We start from the raw sequence: 20,772 nt of genomic DNA on the forward strand, positions 1-20,772 counted from the left end.
TTCAGGTATTCTCTCCCTGAGGCATTCTGGGATAGAAATGTTCCATTCCAAAAAAAAAAAAAAAAAAAAAAGAAAGAAAGAAAGAAATGTTCCATTCCAAACCCTGAGACAGACACACCTCTCGGGATCAGGGTGTTTAAGAAGCTCCTCAAAGAAGGTATCCTTTAGGTTTTCATCCCTGTGCCCCAGTACAGAATCTCCACACATACAAAGTGGGGACAGACTTACAGTCCAGAGTGATAGATGGAGATGATAAAGATATACTTTAGTGTTGCAGTTGGCATCAAATCTAAAAGCTTAGGCCAGCAAGCAAGGGGCTTCATTAAATGACCCTCATCTCTCCCTATCTGATAAAGCCCTTACTTTTCAGATGAGTTGATCATATCCCCTTTCTGTGTGCTACTGCTGATCCCTCCATCTGGAAGAGCAGGAAGGGAAGAATAATGCATGTCTATTATTTCTTTCAAGATCAAGCTCTGTCTTACTTTATGCTTCATCAGTATAAATACAAGAAATTTCTAGAATCCCGTACTACCATACACTTACCTATGTTCCCTTGCTTATTCACAGAAGTTCCTCTTCTCTCCACAATTATACTCTAAACACATGGTATTGAGTAAGCACTGATAAATGCTTATCTAGTTTGTGAGTCCAGCAAGAATGGAATCTCAGACGGCAAAAGAATGAAAGCCTCATCAGACTCCTCCTACCTTCATGCTACACCACTTCCAAAGCTCTTCCCTCCCTTTCCTTTCCTATCTGGAATCCCCTATCTTCAAAGCCTACTTGTAAGGGTTGATTCTGGGCATGAAAAGACAACACAGTTCATACTTTGGGTTTCACAATTTTTCAGTTCATTTCAGTAAAAACATAATATAAAAGGCATTGCCACCCTCTTCCCCTCCTGGGGGTGATCCATCAAGCCTGCCAGTCTGGGCCGCTCCAGTGGTTCATAGCTCATCATGCGATATGTGCAGGGCATGGTCACATAGATCTGCAAATAGCATATAACAGTTTGAAGGAAAATGCCACTCTCATACCCATATGTGCCACTATCAAGAAAATACCCAACACCAAACAGGCACACACCAACCACCATTTTCCAGAGCAAATCCTTTTAAATGACAAAACATTCCCCCTGTCCTTTCATCTGTATCTCAGATGAGGGAGCCACAAATTCTGAAAGCTGATAAGAGCATGGAGAGGAACAACCCTAGTCCCTAAGTCACAGGTAATGGAAAGGAACTCTTGACCTAATATCAGAGGATGGGAGGTGGGGGTGGGAGGTAGAGGAACATGCTAGAGAATGTGCCAAATTCCAAAGGACTGTGAGGACAGGCAGTAAAGCGGGAGTTGTTTACCTGTTCGCTTACTACAAAGTTTGTCTTTAACATTGTCAGCCTCTCGGGAAAAGAATTCAATGAGTTCGTCCTCATATTCCTCCACAATGCTCTCACACTGTCAACCCAAGGGAGAAATGAGTGAGAGAGGGCAGCAAGAAGCCTTTTGCCTTCACCTTCAGAGAGGAGGAGGATTTTAGCACAACTTGCCATTAGGCTCTCCAATAACTCCCAATCTTCAAACACCAGTACCCACTCCCAAAGCTCACCGCAAACTTGAGAGTGCCACTGATGTCTGAATCAATTCGGATGCCCTGTAGGTCCAGTTCACTGGATTCTCCATTCCGGCCCACTACACGTACGTAGTTCTTGCGGTGCGTGGAGGGGTCAATCTGTTCCCCATACTCCTTCATCCGGTCACATACCTCCTCTAGCAGCTCTGTGAGGTGGGCCTCTGAGCGAGCATAAGGCACCTAGAAATGTCCTCAGCCTTGGGTCACATTCTTCTACGTCTGTACATCAGTAATTTACATCCTTACTTTTCCTTCCAAATCTAGTTCAACCAACCTATTCTAAAAAGCCTTCCCTAATTAAAAACAATAGTTTATTGTATAGTTCCTAAGTACTTTCAAATATATAATCTTATTTTACCTCACTATACAATCCCAAGAAATAAAACAAGTGTCCTCGGCTACAAATTCCAGATAATCCTAGTCACCTATGTGTCCTTTCCCCTTGAATTTCCTTAATTCTTTTGGGTGTAAGCTAATGCTTTTCTTTCTTTGTATTAAATAATACTAATATCTGTCCTCAATAGGAGCATTAGTGAGATAGTGTAGGCTTTGAGAATAACAATTATTAAAGCATCTCACAAACATCATAGCCTTAACTTTTCTTTACAGATGCTCACTAGATACAGCTTTGTATATTTGCTATGTTTTCCACTAAAACATAAATTTCCTAAATACAAGGATAAGACCTCCTTTTTTTTTTTTTGAATGAATGTTTGTATATATACGAATTGTGCCACAGTAAAAACTGAGTGACATGAATTAAGGATGTGGAGAAGGGGATTGATTAGGGTTTGCTAACTACAGCAGAAATAAAGTATTAAGGTTTGGAGCCAGGAAGCAAGCACATAGAGTATAAGCCTCTAACCTCTTACAAACGAGACAGCCCAATCTTTTAGATACCTCTCTGGGTCAATGTTTTCTTCACTTCTATTAAACCAAGGTCCTTCTAAATTAGTTGACTTCTCATTCAAAGTCAGAGTGAGCTACTTTATTTGGGGGAGCAGTAACAGTTACCTCCACCACTGACTGGCTGCCATCTGGATTGATTCGGAAAGAGCCCATCTGAATGGTCTTCTTGGGATCCACCTGGGCAATTTCCCACTCTAGTTCATCCACCAGAGCCCTGCAAGCTGGTGTGAGGGGAGGGAAAGGAGGAGGGAGGAGGGGAGAAAGGAATCACCCAGGGATTTCCATTCATCCTTCTCCCAGACCCTGGATCTCATGCTCTCCCAAGGCTCTGTCTTCCCACCCTCCTTCTCACTTTTTCTCTTTGTGCCCTTACCTCCACAGTGTAGATCCTGGCTCCTCCGGGCCCAGGCAGTTCCCAGCAGGGCCCCCAGAAGCAGGGCCAGACAACCCCAGCCTTTCATCTTTAGCGTGATGGGGTGGCTCCACCTGGGTTTGGGTTGGAATAAAACATAGGTGTGAGCAGCCGGCTCCATTCCCAGCCCCAGCAATCCCTCATCCCGAGGCCTACAAAGATCGCACTGTGACTCTGGCTCTCTTTTTCAGGAAATGGCCAGGGCACAAAGCGCTAGAGGGCTCGGCCTCCCCCTCCAAACTCGGGGCTCAGCCTCAGACACTGTGGTGACAGGTGAGGCCCCACTTGTCGGTCCTTCAGCTTCGGCCGCGGGGGCTCCCAGGGTGACGGGGCAGCTGCGGAGCGGCGGCGGGCGAGGAGCGGGGCGGCCGACTGCGGCGGGGAAGCGGCGCGGCGGCGGGCGGGAGAAGAGCGCTCGGCGACCGGCCTACGTGCAGCCAGCAGCGTGGATGCCCGCGCCCGCGCCCCCGCCTGCTGCCTACTCCCGCGCGCACCAGCCCCCTTCTCGGGACGCCGCCTCTGCCCTCGCTCCGGGCCACCCCCGACTCTCGGTGCCGCTCGCAGCCGTCCCACCTCTGCTCCCGGGGCCGCCGCCGTGGCCCAGGCGCTCCAAGACGGCCGCACTCGCCCTTCGGCGCCGGACCCAGCACCTGGCGGCTGGGGAGCGGGCTGCCCAGGCTTCCCCGGGGCGCGCCGGCTCTTCCCGGGTACGTCCGCCCCGGCGACTGCCGGCCCCGGCTCCCCGCGCTCTAAGCCGGCGCCCAAGCGGGGTCCGGGGCGCGGCGGCGCGAGCCCCACACCGGGGACCGACCCCACACCCGCCCCTCCAAACTCTCGCGCGAACAGGCAGCTCCGGAGCGCCTTCCCGGCCGCGAGGACCCCGGGGGCTCGCAGAAGGACCCAGACTTGCGTGGCGAGCAGCTCCACGTGACCACCAGGGGTCAGCCGAAGAATAGGAGTGGCCGGAGCACGGCGGGAGCGCGGCGTGGCGTCGGCAGGCGCAGGGCCGCGCGCCGGGCCAGGTGGGCCAGGACCTTCCCCGAGAGGTGCGCGGTCGGCGGGCGACCGCCCTCGTTTCAGGTCAGCAGACTACATCTCCCAGGAAGCACTGCTGCAGCACGGACCCGTAGTACCAGCGGGGCTTAAGATAGCCCGAAACCTGTAGCCGGTCAGCTTCCCCAACTTTCCATCTACGTAATTAACCAGGAAACCAAGCCGCACGTCCTAAAAGAATCCAGCGTTAGGGTCCTCGGCAGCCACAAGGAAGACCTAACATCGTCCAGGAAAGACACACTTCTATTTCTCCAATATCCTCGACCTTGAACTCCAGAGCTTCACCTTCATTTCTATGTGGGAACTTGAAAAGTTTTTGTTTTTGGTTTTTTTCCCAGTTGTTATAGAAAACCAACACAAAGAAAGAAGAGGAGGGCTGAAGTTAGAGCATCCCATACTCGCAGGTCTCTAATGACATAGATGACAGCCAATAATATTTTTGATTTTATTTTATAAAACATGCAGTTTAAAACAAAATTTTAAAAAATAACAAAACTTGGGACAGGAGAGTGGATGGAAGACAGATGCTTCTCAGCTGTCAGCAGGAGTGAAGCCAGCAGCCAAGCTTTGTCTAGGACCCAAAGGGCCTTTTGGCAATGATGGTGTTGGCAACACTGGTTTGCTAGGGCCACCGACGCTCTATGTCCTGGCCCCTCCAGGCATCCCTCAAACAGTCAGAGACGTGAGCTGTCTTAAGTTACTGTTGTAAGCCTGTCACTGTCCAGGACTTCAGTCCTTTCCTTAGCCAACTAGGAACCAAGAGTACTGGTTCTCGGAGTGGGTTGTTTGTTTGCCTGGATATTAATTACCCAGGATATTTATTGAGAATACAAATTACTTTCCATTTGGGTCAATCCTAGACTCTTTTTCTGGCCTGCTATTTTGCAAAGGATGAAAAAGGAATCTGGCTCCTCTTCCCTTTGCAACAACTCTGCTGCATTCCAGTTCTATTAATAGCACCATCTGTAGACCCTGAGCAGGTCCAGTTCTGGAAGCAGATAAGGTAGAGCCAACTTGGGAAGCCATCTCCTGGTTCTGGGGCCACAGAACTTCCACAGAAGGGAGAGGGCGTAGTTTGCTGGGAGAAGGTGAGGTCAAAGCGCCAACACTGAAGAGAAGACAGCTGCATCTGTCAGACAAAACCAAGAGCGTTGACTTTTAAGGTGAGTGGAGAAAAAGCAGAGCAAACCTGTGGCAAACATTTTAGAACTGGGCAAGAGGAAGTTAGGATTAATGGAGAGTTTCAATCAAAAAAATTTATTTTACTGAAGATTAAGTGCTTTGTAAACTTTTGAGTGCTTTACAAATATAAGGTAGGGGTGGTACGGTTGTTGACATCACTATGATTGTTATTATAATCGTGGGCATAATCTTCATATACGCAATCAAAACCCACCCTGTCCCATCCCAGGTCTTACTCTTGGGACTTGTCTGGCCCTCAGGTTCAGGCACTTTCCAGTCCATCTTCCGGCCCTTCTCATAAAGACCCTTGAGCACTTTGTGGAAGGACTCAGGCTCAGTGCCATTTTTGCTTAGCTCCAGATATTTTCGGTAGAGCTGAAGGGCTGTGCGGGCATCCTCAATACTGTCATGGGTTTCCCCTTGAATCTTCAAGTCTACGGGAATTAGAGGTGGAATAGTTTGGGACCTAGCAAAGGAAGATAAGAACATGTCCCCAACTCACATCTCCAGCTCCCAATAAACAATGAAAAACTTGACTACCCCTGCAGGAAAGAGCCAAACACCATCCCTAGTGCAGAGGAATACTGAAGCTACTTAAATCCATTAGTAAGTCTTACTACTCAGGGCCCTCCCTACTCCTTTGACAACTCCCAACATTTTTTCCTGCCCTTAATGAGCACTACAAGGACCTACAAGGTACACCAACTCACCTAAAAAGTACCAAGCAAGGAATCGCAGGGAAATCATTCGTTTTCGGGGCATATGAAAGAGATAGACAGTGTCAAGGACTTGGTCCTTGGGCACCTGGCAGAGATAAAAGAGTGGGAGACTGAAGGCAGGTGATCTGTAATTTCCCATTCTCCAAAAACACAATATATACCCTAAAGGGCCCACATTCACAGTCTTAACCCTGCCCGAACCATGAGGTTGATGACCCGGAAGTCCTTCTGTAGACCGTGACCCACAAACTTGACTCCAATGTCTATAAGAAAACGAAGCTTTAAGTAGGTAGACTTGAGAGTTGTCAGGTGCTTAGAGGAAATCTTGGCATCTAGGTCTCCTGGCTTTATCCCCGAGTACTGAGTCAAGTAATCCACCACCTAGGCATAGAGAAAAGGATAAGTCGCTCAGGAACTGAAGGGCAGAGTCTCTTCCTACGCCTCTTCCCTGGGTTCTAGAGCACTCTACATAAGCACAAGGTCTGTCTCACTTATGAGACTCTGGTCTGTCCATATCTTAATACCTGTTCCTGGGTAGAAATGTAGTCATCAATGAAGGGGATACCCTCATTGGGTCCTTGGCCTCGAACACAGGTAATCCTCGCTACTGACATCTGGCTTGGTTTGATGGTAGACTTGGTGCCATCACTGCGTAACTCTGCTTCCTCCTATGTGAGAAGAGTTGATAAGGAAATCAGAGAACTGCTTATGACTTCTAGTATCTTCAGAGTTCAGGTCTAACACCACATCCTTTTGGACTTGATTACCTCATTAAGGGTGACAAACTCAGCATCCAGGCCCACCAGGTCCCCAACCTGTGGCATCTCATTCAGCATCAGTGGAATAAAAGTAGTGTGTGTTTTCCGTTGCTTCCGTGCTAGTGAGGCTTCAGCCAGCAGGACACTGGCTTCAATAGGGTTCTTGACTGGAAGGGAAAATCCAGAAAACATAGGGCTGGGGATAGGGAAGTAACCAGGGGAGGGAAACCCACAATGGCTGACCAGAGACTGGGTCTACACTGTGACCCTTCAATAATCAATGAATGTGAGTAAAAAGATCATGTCTGATAAACAGATAGATGGAACACATCAACACTATTAAGAGAGATGCTAAGAAAAAAACAAAAAAGCAGAGAGGAAAGAGTAAGCCGTGGACTTTAGCTTAAAAAATCCAGAAGAATAAAGTTGCAGGGAAACTATGTCTAAAGGCACCAAAAAGGAACTTAGTAAGGAGCTAATCTCCAAAAGAAGGAAGCTTCACTTGGGGAGAAGAATGGTTAGACTCAAAATCAAAACCTTAGCCATTCTGATCAGATTTCCCCCTAGCACCTCTTCACCAATATACCTCAGGATCTCCAGGTTCTAATTTTAAGGCCTGATGAACAGGAATCTCTTTAGTATCCCTGGAAATAGTGAACACTGTTACCTATCCTCACCTTAACAAGCTCTCTTTCTAAAGACCAATTTTTTTTTTTTCCCTAAAGACCAATTTACACTGCCTACACCCTTCAGTCTATTCTGTATCACTTACTGTTCAGGTTGTATTTGGAATTAAGATTCCTTTTGACGTAATAAAGGATAGCAGGCACTTTCCAACTCATGTCAAACTGCACAGCTTCATGCTATAAAAGAAAAAGCACTTAATGGCCTATGTATATGCCCCCTTTTCCTTTTTTCCTAGCCAGACAGAAGACAGAAATCAGATGCTATTTTTAATTCTGCTAATGCTTTTTATTCTTGAGGATCCATCCCTCCCTCCTGAATCTGCCTGGCATTCTCTAGGGCACTGAGGATGAGAATGCTAGGAAAATGGGAGATAGAGAAAATGGAATGTGTTACAACTAACCTTATCAATAGGTTCAATAAGAAAGTCATTGAAGAGATACCACTGCTGGTGGGTAACACCCTGTGGAGAAGATACAGAAAAAAAGACTGATGCCAAAGTGACAGCTGGACCACTCCGGCTCAGACCCGGGACACCACTGTGGCTACCACCAGGAGTGTCCCTGCCTTGTGTAGTCTCACTCACCTCCTTACGCTGGTGGTAGGTCTCTCCAACTTTGATGTGAGCCACCAGGCTGCCCCCTGTGCGTGAGTCCAGGATGTGTACCACAGTAGCCATCAGGTCATACACATAGACACCATGCTCCTCCTCTGCCCTGGCTGGGCCCCACTGTGAGGGGGGTACCCAGGCTGCTAAGCTAAGTTTAAGGATGGGGAAGGAAGGGGAATGGGGATGGAGGGCAGGGAGTTTGGGGAATGAGGATGGGGGACCAGGGTGGGTTATCTCCATCCTAGCCCATCTATGATTCTCAATACTGAACTGAGTCACTCTGGAAAAGCCCACAACTGGTAAATACGTGGCTTTATGCCCTTCCTTTTCCCTATACCAAGTTCCATCTACCCCTTGTCCTGCTTCTGTCCCAACCTTCTCTCCCTTATTCCCCTTTCTCTACCCAGTTGTTCAACAACCTGTATCTCATCGCCATCAGTCCAATTGCAAACATCCAGCCCTTTGTTCTTGGTCATCTTCATGCGAATGGAGAAAGGAAGCCAGACGTTCTTCAATTCCTCAACGGAGGAACACATCAGCATACCCTCTGGACTCCCTAGTTCTTTCCTATCAGGACAAGAGAATTAGAAATTTGTTCTGAAATCTAGCCAGTGACAAGAGGAGCCACAGGGTAGCTCAATCCTTTGACTGCACCCCCAAGTCAGTACCTACCAATCAGCCAAAGTAAACTCTTTGTTTTTGGAGATTTCCCCACCATGCTTCTTTATGGCCATCTTAAAGGCAACCTGAACACAAAAGAAAAACTGATTTCCAGGGTGCGTGGGTGGCTCAGTTGGTTAAACGTCTGACTTTTAAACCTCCGACTCTTGGTTTCAGCTCAACTCATGATCTCAATGTCATGGGATAGAGCCCTGAGTCAGGCTCTGCACATAGCAGAGTGCGTTTGTCCCTTTCCCTCTGCTCCTCCCCTTCCATGCACGCGCATGAGCGCTCTCTCTCCCCCTCCATCCCTTAAATGGATACATAAAATCTTTTAAAAAAATCTGATTCCCCAGAACATTCATCATAAATGGAGCACAGAAGGGAGAGAAAATGAAAAAGTACACCTAAAGCTCTGCTTCCAGACCTGGCCCTTACCTCAGCCTGCACTCTCCAGAAATCAGCTTCTTTCAAGCTGTTCACCTCACAGTTGATGACAAGAATATCTGGCAGATGGCGGATGTTGCGGGTCTGAATCTGAGAGAGAGAAAAAAAACAACAACCAAGGAATGGCAGGGAGCCTACGGGACAGAAACCAGGACAGGAAGAGTAAAACCTGGACCTGTGCTTTCAAACTGAGGTCTTCCCACTCCCTAAATCCCTGATGGCAGCGCTGACCCAGCTAGTCCCGGAGGCGACCACAGGCAAGTCAGTCCCCAACATGGGAGGACTCACCGTGGGCTGGTACTTCTCACAGTTGTCACACCAAGCCTGTGTATTCTGCTCCAGGCAGATGCTTCGCTTCAGCACCTGAGCAAAGTCACAACTCTTCCCGGTTTTATCTGAGGAGAAACTGGATGCTTCACTCTACGTTCTTCCTTCGGCCCACTGTTAGCCCCCCAACACCCTTTGCTTGATGTTATGGGACATCTGGGGGAGCCTTCCCACCCCAGCTGCAGGGTATACCGCTGGTGCTACCCTCGGGGTAGGAGAGCGTGAAGAGCAGGGTGGATGAGGCTCGCACGGTCTCACTGCCACAGCGGCAGAGGCTGCAGTTCTCCATCTCACAGCTGAACAGCTGCCCGATGACAGAGTCCCCCGATGAGCAAAAGCTGCTAAGAGTGGGGAAGGCAACGCATGCACATGGACGCAGTTAGGAGACCCTCTAAGTCACAGAGGGGCCTGTCACATGGCTTTCACTGTTCATGGCCTGATTTCATACCTGCCTCCAGCACCTCGATAAGCCTGGGGTACTTCGAGCTCCTGCATATCCTGATGCAGCTGAGTAAGAATGAAGCGATTCCACCTCTGAATAAGCCTGGCCAGACTGCCTTTGCCTGACGCCTCATCTGAGTCAGCCAGGATCAGACCAAGCGCCGATGCCTCAGGGATGGTGCGGAATGCCCGAAGAAAATTACTGCCCTGGAATCCAGGAAGTGTATTGGTAAAATGGGGCAGTTTTCTCTTTTGTGGCCATTTGCACAGCACTGTCCCTGCCTGCTCTCCACCTCCCTTCCCCTTTTATGCTCTCAGGTCTCTAGACACTGACCTGACAAGGGTCACCTCGAGAGAGATCCAACATGTGGAAGAGGAAGCCCAGCTCACATGCCAGGCAGAACTCCTTCTGGCAAAGATGGTTCTGGATTAGACAGCGGACAGGCTCCAGGAAGTAGAGCACCTGGGGGGAGAGCGAAAGAACTTGAGGCAGGAAGCCAGTATAGGGAAGAAGAAAGATAGGAAAGTTAAGCGAGCTGGTGAAGAAAGAACCCAGGGCAGGAGTCCACTGCAGGTTGGAGCGCACAGAGGAGACCTGAAGGCTGCACAGCAAAAAAGAGCAGTAGCAGAGGCCATGATAAAGTGGGCTTGGTTGGAGATGCCTAGAAAGAGAGTGGCTGTGGGACCCCAAAGAAGGACCAAGGCAGTAGGCATGTTCGAGTCACAGGCATACCCACTCTTACCTGGATCATGCAGTTACAGTAGGCATTGGGGATGTGGGGCTCTAATCCAGCAAACAGGGTCTTATTGTAGTGTTTGAAGTCAAAGTCCTCCAGCCCTAGCTTGGAGTATTTGATGGTTACCTGAGGCAGAAACAGTCTGAGCAAAATGAAGATATCCTCAGGGTCCCCTAAATCTTCACAGTAGTCATACCTTCCCCAGAACTTCCCCCCAGAGTCCAGGTGGTAGGTGAAGGCTTCTCAACAGTCCTTCAGTCCTTTCCCTTATGACACCCTTTCCCCAGGGAACCTTTCCCCACATCCCAGAGGGCTCCTTCCTTGGTATCCCCCTGCACCTTGCGGTATTTCTTAGAGATCATGTGGAGATGTGGCTCCTCTTCCCGCCCTATCGGTGACTCAGTGACCTGGCTGAAGCTGTCAAATTCACTGTCTGATTCCTTGAGTCGGTAAGGGATCTAGAATTTTTAAGAAGTAATTTTATTGGATGTCTTAATTATCTTTGGTTTCTCTCTCTCACACACACACACAAACACACACACACACACCTTTATCCCCACACTGAACCTTCTAATTTCATGGGGTTTTCAGCAGCCACTGCTTCCTTTTTATTCCTGCTGCCACCACCCCACCTCATCTTAGCTGGACAACTAAGATGGCTTCCACACCAGGCTCTGCACATTCACTCTATCGGGTTCCCCCTAACAAACTCTCTCACACACACACAAACACTCTCTCTCTCACACACACACACACACACACACACACACACACAAACTCTCTCACACACACTGCTTCCTTTTTATTCCTGCTGCCACCACCCCACCTCACCTTAGCTGGACAACTAAGATGGCTTCCACACCAGGCTCTGCACATTCACTCTATCGGGTTCCCCCTAACAAACTCTCTCACACACACACAAACACTCTCTCTCTCACACACACACACACACACACACACACACACACAAACTCTCTCACACACACTGCTTCCTTTTTATTCCTGCTGCCACCACCCCACCTCACCTTAGCTGGACAACTAAGATGGCTTCCACACCAGGCTCTGCACATTCACTCTATCGGGTTCCCCCTAACAAACTCTCCCAAAATTTCAGTGCATCACTTCCCCCACTATACACTGGCATTCAAGGCTTCACAACCGGGCCTTTCCGACCTTAACATCTTGCGATTTCCCCACACTAACCACTGCTCTAGCCAGACAGGTCCAATCACAGTCCCCATCAGACATGCCTTTTGCAGTTATGCTTCTTGAGACCTCTGCCAACACTGATCTCTCATCTTGAACATGCTCCCGTGTTACCTTCTACTTATCCACCTTTCATCTTTCCAGCTCAGTATCTACCTTTCTCAGTACATCTTCCCCGACCACTCTGGCCCAGAGTAACACTTTCCCCAAACAGTCCCGGCACTGAATACTTAAAAACACTCCTTCAGCATTTAGCAAGAGAACTTGTCACAGACAAGTCTTATCTTTGCCAACCAAATACTAAATTTCTTAAAAGCAAAGACTGTCTTCTGTGTCTCTGAATTTCCCCTAATACCCAGCATGGTACCTTCAATTCAGTAGGCCTCAAAAAAACCTTTAATGACTAAAAGGAAAACCTACTGAGGACCAGTAAGGAAACAAGACAGGAGAAATGCCAGGGGCTGCTGTTGGTGCTGAGCCTCTCTCCCCTGAACGTACCTGATTGCGCAGCCTGGTGCGGGGGTTGGGCGCATAGCCAATGAAGCCCACTTTCTTCATGGTGCGGAGAATCTCTGCATCCACAGGTGGCGCTCGCCTGTAATGCAGTAGAGTTCTAGGGCTTGAAGGTTGTGGTGTCTGGCCATCAAATCCCCAACCCCCAAGGAACCAGAAAAAAAGAAAATACTGAGGGCAGACAAAAATCGGAAAGGAAGACACTACTACAGGGCTTCCTGAGAAATCAGGTATCTCAGCCCTTTCCCCCTCCCTCCTTTTGGCTCAGATGCAAGGTACAACCTGGGGGCTGGCGCTGAGTTGGCGGCAGGCCAATCCGAGAGAAGCGCGTCGGTAGTGAGCGGGACAGGGATGAGGGAAAGAGGCAGCAGGTCCTGACTCCAGTCCAGAGGAGGCAGTGAGTCCACGAGACAGGGTAGAGCAAACTCGGTCTCACGGGAGTAAGGGTTGAAGGAAGGCTCAGGGGAATCAGTCCAGAGGTGCACACAGCCCTCAGAATCCCCAAAGGCTAGGGCCTGCTTGCTGGCCGATACGTCAAATGTCATTAGTAGAGGCCCCACAGGATTCACATGAAAGATGTCTGCTGGGTTGGCCAGGCCTGTGGGCTCACAAAACTGGCACTGCCCTAGAAGAGAAGAGGAAGCCCAGAGAGCCCTGGAAGCTGAAAGGGGGCCATCCTGTTATGCCCCTCCTACCCTCTTGCCCTGGTATCAAAGAAAGATGGGGCCTAAATTCATGCCTAGAGATACAAAGAATACCATCAGATGCCTTCCCATAAACCACAGGCAAGTCTGCTCCTCAGTAAAAGCAGTTCTAAAGCTGTTTTGCCTGCCTCACCTTTATCTTTTTCTGTGTTCTTCACATTCAGGAAGAAATTAAAGCTCTAATCTCTGATCCAACCTAAGTGAGACCCTGCTAGCCTGCTAAAAGGTTCCTAGTTCCTCCAACAAAGAGGTTCCTGGGAGTATAGTCCTTCTGCTGCCTAGTTCTCCTTCATAGATCAGCCCCTCCTACTCCTCCCTACATTCCTTCCTACCTGACTGGGAGATGATAGCAAGTCGGGACGTGTAGGTAGGGATGAAGCGCAAAAAGGCAGGATCCACGTGTACTTGAAGTGGTGTGATGGCACGCATCATACGCAGATCATACACCTTCAGGAAACGGTCACAGGCCAGGCCAGTGAGGCGACTAGAGAAGCCACAGGCGGCCAGCAGGTTGCCATGCACATCAAAATCTGACAGACTCCCTGAGAAAGCGTCGAACTCATGCTCCACCTTAAAAGTGCGAAGGTCTCGCAGGGAAACCTGAAGAAGAGATGCCTCAGTTATCTTCCAACACTGTCATCAAGAAAAGTACCTGCCACCTACCTAACCCTGTGAGGCCCCTGCCCAAAGAACTAAGGCTCTAGGATACAGGCAATGAAAACACAGAAAAAGCGTTAAAAAGAAAAAAAAAGAAAGAAAAGACAAGAGCTGGAAGGGACCCCAAAGAGAATTCTTGTTTATTCTTTTGCCTCCAAGGTACAATCTCATTACCATAGAAAACATGAGGCTAAAAGATAATCTAGAAGAACGTGGCTGAGGAGGAACTTGGTTGATTCCTCCCGTCCCTCCCACTACCCAGAATGCGAGGGAAAGGAGGAGCCCAAGCACATGTGTAATGAAACAGGGCCTTGTGGTAAAAAGAATTATAGAACCAAGCCACCTTGCCAGATGTGTGGCCACAGAAGAAGAAGCGATTTGTCTGTCTCATAATGGTGACTCCGGGCGTCTCGACTGCGTACTGCGGAGGAAAGCAGGAAATACCCGTGAGAATAATTCTTCCCACAGACCAAAGGAATAGAAAGGTCGCACACATACTTAGGCATGTTCACAGCCCAGCTATATCCCCGGCCCCCAGAACGTCTCAGACCTGGCCTGGGTCTTTCCTGCCCCAGGCCTGTACCTTCTGAGTCTCCTGGACAGTGTTAAGGTCAATCTCCAGTATGTGGTTCTGCAGCCCGCCAACAAGCAGAGTGCTGCTATCCGTCAGCAGGACACTGTGCATATCCTCACTCTCATCTAGCCTGTGGGGGGAGGAAAGGCTAAGGGACCTGGTTCTCGAAAGCTTCCAATTCTTTAGCCTTCCCATTCTAGGAGGGACCCTCTTTCCCAGGCCAGAGCTGAGAAGCCACTTACAGGTAATCAAATATAATGAGGCCCCCACGGGCCATATACTTGAGGTTGTTCTTGGTGAGAAAAAGGATACCATTTTCCAGGCTCTGGATCTGTCGAATGTCATCACTGCCATTGACCTGAAAGGATGAGTAACGCTCCAAGGCTGGGCCAAAAAATGAAGTGGCATGGCCCTGTGGGGGACAGAAAGATGAGACACACCCTGAACGGAAGGGCAGCGCCATCCCAGATACAGGTCAGGGAATGGATGGATGTTGCTCAGCTTTCCTCCACTCTGCTTGGCCTTTCTGGTTAGCAGCACCTGAGGTGTAAGGCCAGGATCCAATCTAAGTGATAAAGACACTGAGAATACTATCTGTTTAATGCTTTACAAAGTACTTTGTAAACTCTACCTCATTTTATCCTCACAGTGACCCTGCTGAATAGGTAATGGCTCAGCTGGTTAGAACAGTTTCAGGTCAGGGATGTGGGTCCAATCCTCCACTGGCTTACTGGCTTGCTTGCTTTTTTTTTTTTTTTTTTTTTTTTTAAAGATTTTACTTATTTATTCATGAGAGAGAGAGAGAGAGAGAGAGAGAGAGAGAGCAGAGACACAGGCAGAGGGAGAAGCAGGCTCCACGCAGGGAGCCCGACGTGGGACTCGATCCCAGGTCTCCAGGATCACGCCCTGGGCTGAAGGCAGGCTCTAAACTGCTGAGCCACCCAGGGATCCCCTCCATTGGCTTTCTTATGTTCCAGTCAAGTCTTAACGTCTACCAGCCACGTGGGAAATATGTACTGTGGGTCACAGGCTGGAATAGAGAGAATGTGAAACTCATTCCACCCTTGGCTCCTATGACATCATTCATCATCATCTCTCTTGACTCTTAGCTCACATCTTCTTATGTGCTTCCGTTCAGACCACTCTTAAAAAATAGCTATCCCCAGTTCACCACTTGCTCACTTGAGTCTTCCTAGGTAATCTCATCCACTCTCAAGGTTTTAACCACCCCTGGTCTTAGACTGACGGATTCTAACTCCCTTCCCTAGCCCAAACCACTGCCTCAAGCTTCAGACTTATATATCCTAATACCTACCAAACATCGCTCTTTAAATATTCTGTGAGAACCCCAAACTCATTACATTCCAAACTAAATTAGTCAATTTTACATCTCAATTCTTCTTAACTGTATTCCCTATGGTAGCACGATCAATGTAATAGACTAAGTCACTGGTCTTCAACTTAAATCTTACTTACTTCCAAAATATTTCCCAAATCTGTTCTCACGTATAAATCTCTACAGTGCTTCATTCAGGCCTTCATGTTGTATATGAACTGCTACAATAACCTACAAACTGATCTCACGGAGTATCCCCCTTAAACTCTAAATACTGCTACCACAGTACTCATATTTGATACAAACCTAACCTTATCATTTTATTATTATTCATGACAGACAGAGAGAAAGAGAGAGAGAGAGGCAGAGACACAGGCAGAGGGAGAAGCAGACTCCATGCAGGGAGCCCAACGTGGGACTCGATCCCAGGTCTCCAGGATCACACCCTGGGCCGAAGGCGGCACTAAACTGCTGGGCCACCAGAGCTGCCCTAACCTTATCATTCTGGATAAAAATCTTCAATAGTGTGAAAGCTCAACTTCAAGCTCTTATAACCCTGCATGTGGTTTTTCTAGAATGTTCTCCCCCCAGATATCTCTATGGCTTCCTCTCTGCATTCTAGAGAACTTAGAATGAACATCCTGGCCTCCAGGTCTCTACTCAAATGTGCCTTTATGAGAAAGACCTTTCCCTGACCAAATAATCTAAACAGTAACACCTCCCACCCTTCATTACCTCAACCACCTTAGTCCACTTTATTTTCCTTAAAGATGCTAAACGATACCTAATATATTATAAATATATTTTGGTTGGGGACGCCTGGGTGGCTCAGCAGTTGAGCATCTGCCTTTGGCTCAGGGCGTGATCCCAGGGTCCGAGATCAAGTCCCACATCAGACTCCTTGTGGGGAGGGAGCCTGCTTCTCCCTCTTCCTGTATCTCCGCTTCTCTCTATATATCTCTCATGAATAAATAAAATCTTTAAAAACATATGTATATGTATATATATTTTGTTGTTGTTGTCTTTTTAAACCTTTTTCTAAACCTAGACCACAGAGCAAGGTCTGGCACCTAGTAGGTGCTCAAAAAACACTAGTTGAATGGAATAATGTCTAACTCTTCACCTTTATCTTCCAGTACAGTAAATCTTAATTGCTTATAGTTCCTGCACTCTGAAGTCAGTGTATATCGTCCTGGGAATGTTATATTCTATTGCTTTTGCCAAGATAGCATTTCCCCCTCTTTTCACCTGACTCCCACTCACCTCTCAGAAAAGGACTTCGGTGTCACTTCCTTCTGGAGGCCCTCTGACCCTTCTCCACCCAGTACGTATTTTTATACTGGCACTTAGTCTATATCTTACCTTTATAATTAATAAGTGAAACAATTTAGTTTCTTCTAAAATATCACAAAGTTATCTGTTTATGTATCATTTCTTCCTCATTATTCTATAAATTCCTCAGGGCAAGGATTATGTTTTATTCTGCTTTATTCCCTACACCTAGCATAACATAAACACTGCCTACTGAAATGAATGTATTAACAAAAAAGGTCATTCTTTCTGATTTAAAAAAAAGCACAAATCATGCTCTATGGAAGGTAAATTAGTAAGCCAACGATAACATGTTATTTCTTACAGAATCTTGGGCTCTCTAGCATATTGCAATATAGATGCACATTTAAAAAAATTAACATTTATAACTGCTCTTAAGAGAGATTAAAATCAGCCAGAGAAGACAAAATGACTCCATATAAGGTATTCAGAAACAGCTTGTTACATTCTATAAGTATAAAAATGGAAAACAAAGGAACAGCATTAGAGATTGGATTTGGACACCACAGACTTAACTGATGAGTACACTTATCAAGATTAATCAAAGCTTGGAATGGGCAAATAGTGGTAGAAAAATAATGCCTCTGAATCTTCTCCCTAGATCCTATGGCTCCATCCACTCCCCTCCTCCTGACTTGACTTAGAGACCCAACTCTCATCACCTCAACTCAGTTCTGCCTCCCAGTAAAGCAGCTGCCCTTGGGCTAAAGCCAGATAAAAGACCTCCAACATCTCTTTTCATCCCTTACAAAGGGGTACAGTTCTTACCCCGTGGCTTCCCACCCACAGCATCTCCTCGTGCAAGTCAAAGTGGGAGACGGAGACAGGCACACCCACTTCGGCCACCACACTGTGCAATTCAGAGTAGACACCTTCCATTATGTGTACTGACTCCGGGACAGGAAGAGCCTCCAAGGCCACCCCGTCCGGATCCAGCTCCACATTCTGTAGCAGACTTGAATTCAGGTGGGCATCCAGGACAGGGTCCAGGGCAGAATGCATGGCGGGGGCATACTCCGCCAGTCCAGGGTCCAGGCCCTCGAAGTTCATGATGACGACGGCAGATTAGACCCGTGGCACACCCTCCCTTGCAACAGGCCCTTAAGGGGCCTGACCCAACCTTCAGCAGAACAGCACCAGTGGGCCTAGAATGGACATCCTGGCCTGCAAAGGGAAAGAGGTAGCTGAGTCAGTGGCAGGCCCAGGTACTTGTATTCAGTGTGTTCCCGATTATCTGGGCAGGAGGGAGATGAGGCAGGCAGATGTGAGAATGCTAGGTAGGGGAAGAAGCAGGCAGGAAGGACATGGGCAGGGCCGGTAGGGGTGGAAGTCCCTCTTCTCCCCCAGGCCCTCTGTACTCCCCACCACCCTACTATCTAACGTAAGACTTGGCTTCCTTTCCATCTCCCTTCAGGCCTGCTCACTTGCCTGGTTCACCCCAGAACCATCAGTGGAAGGGGCAGCAACTGCGAGACAGGAGTTAGGCAGTGGGGCTAGGGTGCTTGTTTCCCAAAATTAGGGATGAGAGGTGGGGGGTTGGGAGGTGAGACCAAGAGGAGTCAGTTTCCCAGAATTCTCTGCAGTGTTACCCAGGATTCTCCAGGGATAAATAAGAACGTCCAGTTACCCACAATTGGGGCGGGGGTGGGGGGGCATGATGAAAGTGGCTAGTTACCCACAATTCTCTAGGGGAGCCAGAGAAATCAATTACCCAGAATTCTTCCCCGGCAGCGGGGAGGGGAGGGATTAGGGCAGGGGTCAGATGTGTTCTTGGGATGCTTACGGGGATTGGGTCATTACCAAGATTTCTCCATGGCGGATATTTTGGAGCGCGTGGAATTAAAACGAGTAGGGGGAAAGCAAGCGCCGTCAGCTCCGCGGGAAATTCCAGTTTCCCCAATTCTCCCCCGCGCCTGATGCTCAACCAAACCCTACGGCGGGAAGGACGGCGCGTTCCCAGTCGGAGCGTCCAATCAGGAAGGGCGCGGGGCTGCCCTCGGCCAATCAGGAGCAGCCAGGTGCCGCCGGCGCCGCGGCAGACGCGTGACGCATGCGCTGGGGCCGCGGGCTACGGGCCGCCGGCGGGGACACAACGCGCCCACCCCGCTGTGCTGCGCGTCGGCGGCGCGGCCCGTGCTCTTTCAGGCTTCCTTAGAACCGAGCTGGAGAACTGGCTGGGAAGCCGAGCTTCCGGCTCGCCGCGACTCGCGCCTCTGGGAGCGGGGCGCCTGGGGTGGAGCCCTGGGAGCGCTGGGTATTCCCGGCAGGGCCGGCGCGCGCCCTCCTCCTGCGGGGCTCGTGGCAGCCGCGCCGCCACCTCTCCCCGCTGCCCCCGAAACTCGCCGAAATTCGCCGGCATTTCCTATCATTTCCAGGCATGGGGGAGAAAACAGGAAGCGGGAGCCTGGCCCTTGGCCGGCCGGCCGCGCCCTCCGCGGCCCCGCTCGCATCCGTCTGAAACTCCCCGTCAGTGAGGCGCCGCCGCACACGCCCCGTCGTCCCGGGCAGCGAGACCCTCGCCGTGCAGTTCCCCGGCCCCGGAGCCGGCCGTTGTGCCTCGGGGATGAGCACGGCCCGCGGGGACGTCCGCCCGCCCCCACGCTCACGCACTGAGCATCGGCGGTGGTCAGGGATTCGGAGCTTGAGCTGCTGCGGGATGGGAGTTTGGGAGCGGCCTCCAGCCCGTCAGCTCAGCTTCCAAAGGACGCGTAGGGGTCCGCCCCGAGGGAAGGCTCTCACGGGGGCAGAGTTCGCGCATTCTCTCCCAATACGTGCTGCCAGATACGCTGCAAGGAAAGAACTCCAGGATTTAGACTTCTGGAACTCAGGGATCCTAGAGTCCGTTGGAAAAGTCAAAGATGGAGACAAAGACACCTTAATTCAGAGGGTCTCTCAAACTGATCTGATTTCACAGGTCCCTAGATTTAAAATCTCGGAAAAAGGGATTCCTGCGTGGCTCAGCGGGTGAGCGTCTGCCTGCGGCCCAGGGCCTGACCCCAGGGTCCCTGCACGGAGGCTGCTTCTCCCTCTGCCTGTGTCTCTGCCTCTCTCTCTGTGTGTCTCTCCTGAATAAATACATAAAATCTCTAAAAAAAAAAAAAAAATCTTGGAAAAAGATGGGTGCTGAGAGATCGGACAGTTTGCACATCGTACACTTGGAGAAATTTCCATGTTGAGGTCTCAGATTGAGAAAGGCTTCGCAGACCTATGAGAATTACATGGCGGAAGACCCATGGCAGAGACAGACACCTGGGCTAGATGAGCTGCTTTATAAAGCTGCTCCGTGTCTCCTCGCGGTGTCTAGTGTAATAGAATGATGGAGAATGCAGGATCTGAAGCCACATTGTCTGCCCCGGAATTCTGGCACTCAGATCCGTGATCTTGGATAAATTACTCATTTCTTTCTTCATCTGTAATATAGGGATGATAATAGTACCTACCTCACTGGGCTGTTGTGAGAATTAAATGGGTTAATACATGAAAAGGCCTTGCACCAAGTACTTGGCATAAAGTGAGAGTTGCGTGTATATTAGCCCCAGTATTAATTACCTAGGGGAACTTCAGCTGGATTTGGAGTTTGGGCATCCAACTGGAAAGGCTGCTTAGGAGTGTCTTGTGAATGTGATTTGCATAACGGTTGTGGCCCTGCTGACGTCAAGGGGTCACGGCAGCTCCAGGTCAGATCAGTCCTGGAAGTAGTTCCTGCCACAGAACAGTCCCACAATCACCCCACCAACCTTGCTTCCTACCCAAATCTCTGAAGCACCAGGAAGTGAAACAACAAAACAGCAGAGCCCCGTGCCTACAACTCACCCTTGTCTCTGTCATCCCATCCCCCAGGAGTCTACTTCCTCCTCCTCCTTTTACCTTTCATCTCC

At 49.2% G+C, this 20,772-nt stretch overlaps 2 protein-coding genes and 1 long non-coding RNA gene across 10 annotated transcripts; 1 reads left to right on the forward strand and 2 right to left on the reverse strand.

The window, feature by feature from the left end:
• LOC144323224 (uncharacterized) lies at positions 1 to 12,098 on the forward strand. The gene is made up of 2 exons (XR_013388674.1): positions 1 to 5,170; positions 8,368 to 12,098. It is a non-coding gene; the product is annotated as an uncharacterized LOC144323224 (long non-coding RNA).
• Positions 832 to 4,013, reverse strand: CNPY2 (canopy FGF signaling regulator 2). 2 transcript variants are annotated; one of them, XM_077913392.1, is made up of 6 exons: positions 3,865 to 4,013; positions 2,916 to 3,028; positions 2,648 to 2,763; positions 1,610 to 1,813; positions 1,362 to 1,458; positions 832 to 994 (listed from the first exon to the last, which is right to left on the reverse strand). In XM_077913392.1, exons 2-6 carry the CDS (start codon positions 3,001 to 3,003, stop codon positions 951 to 953), a joined length of 549 nt encoding a protein of 182 aa, XP_077769518.1. In that variant the 5' UTR covers positions 3,004 to 3,028; positions 3,865 to 4,013; the 3' UTR covers positions 832 to 950. The 2 variants fall into 2 exon arrangements, with proteins under 2 accessions (XP_077769518.1, XP_077769517.1); XM_077913391.1 differs by lacking the exon at positions 3,865 to 4,013 and adding an exon at positions 3,528 to 3,759.
• Positions 4,439 to 20,560, reverse strand: PAN2 (poly(A) specific ribonuclease subunit PAN2). 7 transcript variants are annotated; one of them, XM_077913377.1, is made up of 26 exons: positions 18,695 to 18,864; positions 17,663 to 18,058; positions 14,469 to 14,638; positions 14,236 to 14,356; positions 13,996 to 14,073; positions 13,328 to 13,595; positions 12,574 to 12,916; positions 12,277 to 12,373; positions 10,911 to 11,030; positions 10,579 to 10,698; positions 10,170 to 10,298; positions 9,843 to 10,042; positions 9,599 to 9,732; positions 9,356 to 9,462; positions 9,059 to 9,157; positions 8,633 to 8,706; positions 8,380 to 8,527; positions 7,937 to 8,080; positions 7,754 to 7,813; positions 7,439 to 7,529; positions 6,676 to 6,833; positions 6,433 to 6,576; positions 6,110 to 6,289; positions 5,900 to 5,993; positions 5,426 to 5,623; positions 4,439 to 5,136 (listed from the first exon to the last, which is right to left on the reverse strand). In XM_077913377.1, exons 2-26 carry the CDS (start codon positions 17,942 to 17,944, stop codon positions 5,102 to 5,104), a joined length of 3,594 nt encoding a protein of 1,197 aa, XP_077769503.1. In that variant the 5' UTR covers positions 17,945 to 18,058; positions 18,695 to 18,864; the 3' UTR covers positions 4,439 to 5,101. The 7 variants fall into 7 exon arrangements, with proteins under 7 accessions (XP_077769503.1, XP_077769501.1, XP_077769499.1 ...); XM_077913375.1 differs by having other exon boundaries at positions 9,587 to 9,732; XM_077913373.1 differs by having other exon boundaries at positions 9,587 to 9,735.
• Positions 20,561 to 20,772: the final 212 nt, after the last annotated feature.

This window comes from Canis aureus, chromosome 11 (genome assembly GCF_053574225.1).
Source record: "Canis aureus isolate CA01 chromosome 11, VMU_Caureus_v.1.0, whole genome shotgun sequence".
Lineage (NCBI taxonomy): Eukaryota > Metazoa > Chordata > Mammalia > Carnivora > Canidae > Canis > Canis aureus.

Coding starts and splice junctions, on each gene's coding strand:
- CNPY2 (XM_077913392.1), bottom strand. CDS start 3,003: ATGAAAGGCTGGGGTTGTCTGGCCCTGCTTCTGGGGGCCCTGCTGGGA. Junction 1,459..1,609: donor GTGGCACTCTCAAGTTTGCG/GTGAGCTTTGGG, acceptor TTGGGTTGACAG/TGTGAGAGCATTGTGGAGGA. Junction 995..1,361: donor ACTTTGTAGTAAGCGAACAG/GTAAACAACTCC, acceptor TGCTATTTGCAG/ATCTATGTGACCATGCCCTG.
- PAN2 (XM_077913373.1), bottom strand. CDS start 17,944: ATGAACTTCGAGGGCCTGGACCCTGGACTGGCGGAGTATGCCCCCGCC. Junction 6,290..6,432: donor ACATTTCTACCCAGGAACAG/GTATTAAGATAT, acceptor CTCTATGCCTAG/GTGGTGGATTACTTGACTCA. Junction 5,994..6,109: donor TCCGGGTCATCAACCTCATG/GTTCGGGCAGGG, acceptor TATCTCTGCCAG/GTGCCCAAGGACCAAGTCCT.